Below are 10170 nucleotides of genomic sequence, written 5' to 3'. Positions count from 1 at the left end.
CTCTCTAACTCTGCTATATTCAACAAAACATTTAAAGGAACACAACCAACTAACTGAAATCATTACACAGGGTGTGATTCACACTTAACAGCAGCCCTCTGCTTAGCCCCACATAACCACACAGGGAATGTTATGACTACTCTCATCGCCATTGCTGTGATGTCACGACCTGGTGTTCAGGCTTTCCATCTATAGGGGGGGGTGGCCTGGCCGCCAGGGAGCTGCCGCGCTCTCCTTTGCCAGTGTGTGGGAGGGGCCCTCCGGTGGCCTCTCTCTAGGGCTTGTTGCTTCTCTTCCCGCAACGGGCCTTGCGCCTAGGGCTATATATAGTAAAGTGTTCCTTACACCTGTGATGTGTAGTCAACCGGACTGGCTAAAAATTCTGATGAGTTAAACAAGACAACTTTTCTAATTGGACAGCAGATTACCAAATTTGCAGGTAGCAGGTTCTACCTTGGAGACATCTGACCTACTTTACATGGAGGCGTATGTGTGAATGTGTGTGTGGAGCTGCCTCCTTGGAGCAGGATGATGGTGTGGGCTAAGTGTCTACCAAATCCCTTCTGCTGCTATAATTCTCTTCTGCGTAAGCATTTGGAGGTTTGGGTTTGTTTTTTTTAAAGAATAATATGTTACTGTCTCTTTATTCAATGTACCTCATTTTTGTTTAGAGAAATGTACCGTACCACTCTTGGATCATGGAGTATTCTTTGATACAAAGCCCACTTACATAATATGGGAGCATCTACAATACAGTTGCAATTCAGGCTACTTGACTCTTTTTTTAGGAATGGAACTATACAGTGTATTCCAGATGGATGTTCTCCTCAGCCAAGATGCATGGAAGCAAGTGGTATTCCTTCAGGTAATTCTTTTCTCTAAAGAGTTCTTAAGGTTTCAAGGTAACCCCGACTGACTTGAAAAAGTTTAAATGTATATTAATTTTTGTCTTTGTTTATAATATTCCCAAAGATCAAAGAACCATGAGCAGAAATCTCTGCTTCCCCTGCAGTCCCTCATGCCACACAAAAAAACTGTTCCTTCAGCATTGCAGGGGTGGGGGAAAGGCACAGGAATGACAGATTTCTCCCCGTCTGCTAATGCAAGGGCATCTCTGCATCCCAACCCTGTAGGATGAGAGATTTTAGAAAAATCCTGTATAGCACTGAATCACCCAAGTTAGTAGCCACCATTAGTGCCAGAAAACTTAATTAACAAGACTTAAACATTTTATAGATGTCCCTGAACTAAAACCTGAAAATTTGGGCATTTCAAAATGTGAAATTTCAGGTTCAAAATTCATATTTGTATTGATTTTTTCTGGTTTTAATATTAATGACATTTTGGAGAGTTTCACTACAAAAATATCCGTTTAATTTTCTTTGGTAAACTCTCCAATATACTTATGAAAGAAAAGTGATGTGGGTCTAACATGCAGAAAGTTCAAATGAGGGGAAAAAGTGAAAGTTAATATTCTGGTGTACCAAAAAACCTAAAGCATTTCAGTATATATTATACTTGACAAATGGCCCAGGCTAGCCTGCACGTGTCAGTTTTCAGGATCTAAGCAGGTCAACCCTTGTTAGTATTTGGATGGATGACCACCAAGGAAGTCCAGGGTTGCTATGCAGAGGCAGGCAATGGCAAACCACCTCTGTATCATCTTTTTGGTCTCTGTGCAGTCCTACACATGGGTTCTGTGCCTGTGCTTGAACCCAACCTCAAAGAACTACAAAAGCTAGCCTCTAGTTTTGGCGTGGGGAACAGACACCAACTGCGCACGTCTGGAGTGGGTCCATAATGGGATGTTTGCCTCTATCTTGTTTCGGAACAATGAAACATTGGGAGTAAAATCCATTATGATGTTGAGTTTGAGGGACATGTTCTATGGCTCCTTTGGCCAGGAGAGTGTGAACTTCCTCTTGAAGGAAACTGGAGGGAGGAGTCGCCACAAAATGAGGGACCTGCAGGGCTGAAAGAAACTCAATGGCGTATCCTAGGCGAACGGTGGTGAGGACCCAAGTGTAGCCTGGTCTTTTCGCCAGGACCCTTGTTTGTTCATGGCTTACATCATAAAATCTCCTCTGAATGCTTGGCGAAATGGATCACCTGTACTATCTGGCTCTGTTACGATCTGGCGAAACAACCTTTACCTGTCACGCTGAGAGCCCACTCGACTAGGGCTGTCTCCGTGTTGTCAGCTTTTCTCGAGGGTATCCCCCTGGAGGACATCTGCGCTGCTGCCACATGGTCCTCGCGAACGACCTTCGTGACGCATTCTGCCCTTGATGTTCGGGCACAATGGGATGCGTCTTTCGGCCGATCAGTGATGCGATCCATCTTCCACTGATGGTTGACATCCTTCACCTACCAGGTAGGCCATTATGGGTTGACATCCTTCACCTACCAGGTAGGCCATTATCTTCTTTCTTTCTTTTCACTGTGTGGTGGATTTTCTTCTCTACTGTGGAGCTGCTAGCACCCACCATCCTACTAGTGAAGCTCGCTAAACACCCATGTGTGGGATTGCACAGAGACCACAAAGAAGATAAACAGGTTGCTTACCTGTAACTGATGATCTTCGAGTGGTCATCTGTGCAGTCACACACGCCCACCCAGCCTTCCCCACTCTTGGCATCTCCCACACATATTGCTGTCTTCTGGGACTTGCTAGTAGCGGTTGGAAGAAACTGAGTTGGAGGGCGTTTCCTTCCCCGCTCTAGACATGCACAGTTGGTGTTTGCCCCCCAGAGCGTGGGAAGGAAGCACGGCAAAGCTAGAGGCTAGCTCTTGTAGTTCTCTGAGGTCGGGTTTGAGCGCAGGCACAGAACCCATGTGTGTGACTGCACAGATGAGCACTCGAAGATCATCAGTTACAGGTAAGCAACCTGTTTTTGTCCCTTGCCTTGGAACCCCTAGAGGGGTCACTGTAAGTTGGCTGCAACTTGCCGGCACTTTCCGCCACCATACATGAAACACTGATGAACTGACAGTTTGTTTTGTGTGATGGCAGCGGTCTCAAGCCAGGACCCCAGGAACCAGGCCCTTTTTGGTAAGCCACCTTCTTGTACTTAGTCAAAGGAAGGAGCTGCTGACATGCTGTCTGTGGTTTTTAGGCTCTGCTAGTACTGCAAGCCAGAAAGATAGACTGCAGCTATTAGACTGCCCAAAGGGCCAACAGCATGCCATATGGCCCAATTATTAACACCTAAAATACTCACTTGACTCTCTGCATCTAACCAACTCAGTGCTTGTGTCATGGCTACACTAAGACTATGCATTTGTGTCTGTATTCATTGGCTATTCTGAAAATGCCCTTGCCCTTAACAACTGCAGGGCAGGCCTAAAGTTCTCCCAGAATTATCCAGACTACAAAGAGCTGTTCCTCTGGAGGAAATTACAGCTTCAGAGGACGAATGGTACACCACAGAATCTAGGAGAAATGGAAGTGATATTATATTTTCACTGAGTCTCCCGTCTTTCACCAAACTCCACCTTCCCCAGGCACTGCCCCCAAATCGCCAAGAATCTTCCAGTCCAGAGTTGACAACTCAATCTAGATTTAACTGCTCACCCTAAAGTTGTGGATGAACAAATGCACTCAGGGCACTTGAGTTCGCTGAAGTATCTAGTTTGTTAGTTTTGTTGATGGTTACCAGTTGGTTGGAGACCACATAGCAGAGGAAGCAGAGTGCCATCCTGACGAATAGTTTGTTATTCCAGAGTACACTAGTATGCTGATTTCTGCAAATGCTCACTGTCTTTCTATCCTTACACCATTCCCTGTGTCTATCTGGTTGTTCTGTCTTTCCATGCAAAAAGGCATTCAACCACCCCTTGTTTTTTAAGAGACCTGTTTAGCACCACAGTTGCTCCATGGCCGCTACTCTACAGCCCAGAAAGTTTTCAAGCTGAATGAAGTACTCCAATATGAATGTGATGATGGATACCAGTCGGCAGGAGGCAACACAGTGTTCGAAGTACGATGTGGGCCTGAAGGATGGCTCTTTACTCCAAAATGTACTAGTAGGTTGACTTACAATTTCCTCATGTTGAATTGTCTTGCTGTTAACCATTTTTGCTTGTGCAGAAGCACTTAAGTTTTCAAAATATGAAAATAAAAACATGCTTTCTTTCAGTCATCCATTACTTTTTTTTTTTAAAGAAACTGGATGTTCAACACTGAATCCTGTAGAACATGGAGGTCTCCATCCCAGGAAGGGAAGCTACAAAGAAGGAGATGTGGTTCAGTTTTTCTGTGTGGAGGATTATTCTTTAAGAGGTTCAGAGTTAATTCAGTGCTATTACTTTGGCTGGTACCCAGAGCCTCCAGTATGTGAAGGTAAATCTTTTACATCCTCCATGTTTCCCTGCGTCCATATGATGGAGATAGTAGGGGAAAGACAGTCTGGTTCATAGAGTGATAGATGGGAAACCTGAGTGAGAGTCTTAAATCAGCAGCTCACTCAAACTGGTTCAACAATTATTCCCTCTCCCTAGGTATTCCTGAAATTGTTCTATGAAAAGGTACTACAATTTTCCATAGAGCTATAGTTCCCAGCATTCCACGAAAAGGAATCCATAACAGCATCCTGATCACAAATATTTGCCATAGAATATTATAACACTAGCACAGTACCACGTTTTGTCATGTATTGATAATAGCTGCGTGTACAACCCATTCAAAGCTCTTATGTGACACATCCGCACAGAAGAGTTAAAGTAGCAGTGTGGCTGAGAAACTGAACTAGGTACCAGAGATACCCCTGACCCAAGCCTTGCCTCTGCCTTGCTGTCTGGCCTTAAACAAGCTCTCTCAACCCCCCCCCCCCATTGTGACAACAATACTTTAGCGTTGTTGCAATAATGTCTTAGTTATATGTGAAGCCCAGCCCTGCCGTGCTATCCTGATCTTGTCAGATCTCGGAAGCTAAGTAGGGTCAGCCCTGGCTGTGACTTGATGGCACTTTACACACACACACACACACTCACACACCCCTTAGTGTGTTCAAAAAAGTAATATACAAATGCTGACAGGTTTTCAGAATAAAATGTATAGCAGATGGAAGCCTTCTGCATTATTTGCTATGAAACCATTAGGTTGTGACATGAGAGGAAAAGTCTGAGATGTAGAAGGCCAGCTAGCTCAGCAGTCTTTTCAGACCCAGGACCTGCTTCAACTCCTAGAAGGCATCATGGGACCCATCAAGCAGCAACCTGGTGACAGGAAGTCATGTGACATCATGAGGAAGAGCCAGTTGTAAGCTGGTACACCAAGCCGGCTGGGGACAGGAAGCCGAAGCCGAGCACCAGGAGATATGCTGCAATGAGCAACAGGCCAGGACAGTCCAGTTCAAAAGCTCTCCCTTGCCTTATCTTTCTCTCCCCACTTCTGATCCAGCCTGGCGACCCTGTATTTCTGCTATTCAGGCAATGTTTCTCACCTGTGCTTACAATACACATTCAGCTTTTTGAGAGGGTGCATGTGCATTGGCAGTTGGAAGGCTGAGTGATGTTGGAAGGCAGAGGTTGGGGTGGGATGAGAGGGTGAAAGAGGGGGTTTCATTGGGGGAGGAGGCCTCTATGCCACAAGCATGTATATGAATCACTGGAGAACCAACTTTTGGGAGCGGTCACTAAACCAGGGAAAAGAGAGGAGGCAAGGGAGATCTGTCGTAGGTTGGGGGATAGGACTCAACTTCAACGTGCTAAGTATCTTCGTTACTGAGTAACTTCTCACATAATACTGTAATATCATTTGATTGAGGGCCCCCTCAGTTTTATCTGATAGCTCTCCTAATCTCCTTGCTGTTGCTAATTTTTCTTTGTTTGGATACAAAAGATCAAAGATGATATTTATCAGATGAGGGTACATGACTGCTCAAGACAGTTGATCAAAAGAGCTTTAATTAGATTAAAGGAACTGAAAGACCCTGAAACTGTTGTCCAGAAGTCAAGTTTACTTTGGTGTAGAACTTGCATTTCTTAAGGTTTATGTAGTGAAGCTTATATAGCACAACCAAATTTTTGGTGCCTTTCCCCCTTTTCTTCAGCAAGAAGAAACAAGTGTCCTCCTCCCCCTCAACCTCCTAATGCCAAATTACTGTCCAGTTTAAGACCATACCAACATGGGGATGTGGTGCGTTTGGAATGTGAGCCTCATTTTCAAATCAGAGGAGCTGCAGAAGTACGGTGTGAGCATGGCAAATGGACTTCACCTCCCAAATGCACGGGCCAGTTACCTGCTAGAACTGACCATCGAGAATTAGAAGGTATTTAAATTTTGGAACATTGTTAGCTTCGTGGTTTTGGAATTGCAGCTAGATTATATATTTCTGCTGAAAAAATACCTCTTGGTTCTCAGTTCTGACCTTAAATTGTGATTCATTCTTGCTATGTGAGCAGATGGTTCTTGTACATGAAAATTGTCTCTTCTCTATGGATAAGGAAGCAGGAAGAAACTGACATTGGTTCCTGTTTTTCCCTCTTCTGGGGCAATTTAGCATTAGCTTTAAAAAGGCATAAGGGGAAATCCCCCACCCCAGGTGTTTGTAGCCTCTACAGCTTCATTTAAAAAAAGAATGAATTCATGTGAATGAGCATCATCAGGAGTTGAACTTTGGAAAAATAGTATCCAGAGACTAATGAGCTTATATTTTTCATTATCTAAGCCTCCCCTGGCAATCCTCTCATTCCCTTCAGCCTACCAGCTTGGCTCAGCACCTGAGCTAAGTCACTGAGGAGATGCAGAGAAAACGTATTTGGGATCCTTCTGTCCAAATCAGGGAAGTGGCCACCACCAGAGAAGTGCCAGTAATGGAATTGTCCCAGTATAATATTGGAAGAGATTGTCTACCTTGACCAAGCGCATGTGTGTGGGAGGAGGTTGAACTCATCCTTCCCCAGTTCCTCCCTGCCTTCCCCCCCCCCTTCCAGGAATGTCATTGTCTTTGCTTGACTTCGCAGTTGGCTGGAGTAATTTCTCGAAGAGTCAACTATTTTAGTTTCTGAAATAATTTTACTCCACTAAATGCCTAATTTAGCAGGAAACACAGATAGGAAGTATTTTACACCAAAGGAAAATATAGCTGGACTGGCTAGAGAAAAACAAAGCAGTGCTAGCTAGAGTTAACTGACACTATGCTGAACACCTCCTTGTGTTTTGGGGATTGGCCAGTCTTTGCTTCACCTGTGAATAAGCTTCCTGAGACATTTCCAAGATTCCACAACCTGAGGAACATTAGGCTGACAAAAGAGTGCTCGCCTGCCCCCTACCCTGTCTTGGATTGTAGCTTAGAGTCTCTCCTTGTTTGGGACCAATGACGACTGGGGGCTTACTCTCCAGTTTCCACCACAATTCCCACCTGTTCAGAGGAGAAGTAACAGCTCAGGGATGCTTTACCACTTGCCTGTTTTTCCCCAGATGATGAATTGCCCTAAAAATGCCACTCTGCCCCTTCAGTGCGGGTGGGGATCTGATTACCCATTCCAGTAAACGAATTCATATTATTTTAGTATCAAAGGGATCCCCATTCATAATACTGTTGCGAGCTCTTAATTTCCAAGCTAATACCACCTATCAACCTAATCCTGAGAGCCAGCATTGGTATAGTGATTATTATAGCATTGGACTAGGATCTTTTTCAGGTAGGAAACTTAATGGGTGACATTAGTGATCGTTTCAGAGGATAGCCATGTTGGTCTGCAGTAGAACAGCTAGATTCGAGTCCTGTAACCCTTAGAGACCAACAAGATTTTCAGCATAAAAGCTTTCAAGCGTCAAAGCTCCCTTCATCAGACGTGACATTGGGACAGTCAGTCTAAGCATGACTAAGGTTGTAAGGATAAAAATGGGGAATAGAGAACCTGACTGCTTGGAAGGTGTGACAGATTTCCTGGGGATCAGACAACACCCTGAAGGAATGATCCCCCCCCCCTTGCAATTTCCTGCCTATCACACTGCAGTGGGGTTTTCAGTAGTACTGAGAAAGGTTTGAGAGGAATAAAATCTTAGCCTGGCTATAACCCCTGAATTGATAACTGAGGGACAAGAAGGTAAATTGACAGGAACAAGGTGGTTTGCTTTTCAAAAGTGGACAAGAACAAAGTCTATTCAGAAAGAAACACACAACTGAGGTAAATATTAACAATCAAGCAGGAGATTGGGGATGTTAGGTACATATCCAAGTGGGGGACCTCTCAGGCAGATTTATAATATATAAATGAAGGACTCTGCTGCATATCAGGCCCAACAAACCACACTGGTGTACTGTAATGCCTTTTTACTCTCAGTTACCCAAACAGGGAACTTAAAGCAAAGATCTAGTATCTTTACAGGTAAAACAACCCTTCTCATTGTTGAACCTCTAACTCTTAACTTGCAAAACCTCACCTCACTGGTTACTATCCCAGAATTGACTGGTTCAGAGTCCCTCTCTCATGAATTATTTTGTTGCTGGGGTATATTTTTGTACTACCTGTCACAGAAAGCTGGGATAAAAGCAGCTAGATAACTAGAAGATGTGCCAAAATATGCACTATTAAGTAATCATACCGGCCACATATTTTCAAAAGGACAAAGGCATCACTGGAGACCTCTTTATGCTGTGTTCCTTTCTGCAAATTTCTTGTTTGTTTCTTAGATGTGGGCAGAGAAACAAGCAGTGCTGGTAGTGCCAGTTTGAAAACTGATGGGAGCTGTGGATCTCCACCTCCTGTGGAAAATGGTTTCATTCTTGGTTTGTTGCTGACAAGCTACGAAACTGGCTTCTCAGTGGAATATCAGTGTTTCAGGTATCACTTGTTAAAAGGATCTGGTACAGTTCGTTGTGAGCAGGGGAACTGGACAGAGCCACCAGTTTGTTTAGGTATGTCTCGTAGGTAAGTGAGAGAATGTTATGGATAAAATGGAAGGGTGCTGTGGGGAATGGATCTGGCCGTTTTGTGAAATCCTGGATTTGTTTAGTCAAAACCAAACAAAGCTCCAGAAATTGTCCATGGTATCTGCTTGTATTGTGGTTGTCTAGTCACATGGTAAATAAATGGTAAATATAGGCTGCTAATACCTAATGGCTGTGACCTTACTGGCCCTGGCTAGCCTGATCTCATCAGATCTCAGAAGCTACACAGAGTTGCTCCTTGTTAGTAATTGGATGATAGATCACCAAGAAATCCAGTGTTGCTACTTCAGAGGAAGGCAATGGCAAACCACTCTGAATGTCTCCTGGCTTGAAAACTCTATGGGGTCACCATAAGTTGGCTGTGACAATGGCACTTTCCACCACCAGTGCCAAATGGCTATAACAATGTTGTATGAACAGCAGGCAAAATCTGTCTGTCAAGTGCAGCAATGGATGCAGGGTGCTTAAAGGCATCAGGGAGCCTGCCCCAGCAGTAACGCCTTAGTGATCCTGGCAGCCCAGCCTCCACAGTGGCTTGCAATACCCCTCCCCCTTCTACCCTGGATAGGCAGCTGCCTGTCAGGTGTAGGAGGGGGGTGGGATGCTTACAGCTGTTGGGGAGACTTGCTCAGCAGGATTACCTTAGCGGTGCTGCTGGGCCAGCTTCTCTAATGCCTTTAAACACACTCCCCCCAACACCAGACAGGTGAGTGTCTGTCAGTTGCAGGAGCAGGGCCAGGGTACTTCATCAGGGAAGCTGCCCTAGCAGAAACACCTTAGCAATGCTGCTGGGCCAGCCTCCCCAATAGTATTAGACACACTCCCACCCACTATGGAAATATACCCCAAATTTGTAGAAAAGTGGTTTCCTGTATTAAGGTTATTTAACTTCTCATAATGTGGGTTCTAGAAAATTGATTCATATGAACTTGCTTAATAGCTGATTGCTCAGATGTTGTTTTGAATACAAAGTTGTGTCCCACTTCTTAAATGTAACATAAATGAGAAGCATTTTTGTAAAGAAAAAATAGTATGCCCTGCAGCCTTCCAAATTATTTATTATTATTATTTGTTATATTTATGAATCGCCCCACCCCTGCTACTGCAGGGCTCTGGGCAATGTACAACCAGAGATAAAACAAGATAAAATTAATTAAAAGCATTAGTACAACATTAAAGGCAATCCGATGGCAAATAACCAATCCTCATTCCAACTCCCACTGCCAGCTATTTCATGGATTGGGGAGAGGAGGGCAAAATAGATGTAAAT

General features: G+C 44.2%; 1 protein-coding gene across 1 annotated transcript in view; it reads left to right on the top strand.

Annotated features, from left to right (window-relative positions):
- Nucleotides 1–10170, top strand: part of LOC107106089 (coagulation factor XIII B chain-like) — a 25415-nt gene that overhangs the window by 4077 nt on the left and 11168 nt on the right. Inside the window, 6 exon segments of the mRNA XM_015406178.1 lie at nucleotides 672–776; nucleotides 779–853; nucleotides 3850–4026; nucleotides 4166–4342; nucleotides 6054–6233; nucleotides 8643–8880. Of these exon segments, the coding sequence (XP_015261664.1) occupies nucleotides 672–776; nucleotides 779–853; nucleotides 3850–4026; nucleotides 4166–4342; nucleotides 6054–6233; nucleotides 8643–8880 (952 nt within the window).

The sequence above is a fragment of the Gekko japonicus genome, unplaced genomic scaffold, assembly GCF_001447785.1.
Source record: "Gekko japonicus isolate JY-2015 unplaced genomic scaffold, Gekko_japonicus_V1.1 scaffold1097, whole genome shotgun sequence".
In the NCBI taxonomy this organism is placed as follows: Eukaryota; Metazoa; Chordata; class Lepidosauria; order Squamata; family Gekkonidae; genus Gekko; species Gekko japonicus.
This window is presented reverse-complemented; position numbering and strand designations above follow the sequence as displayed.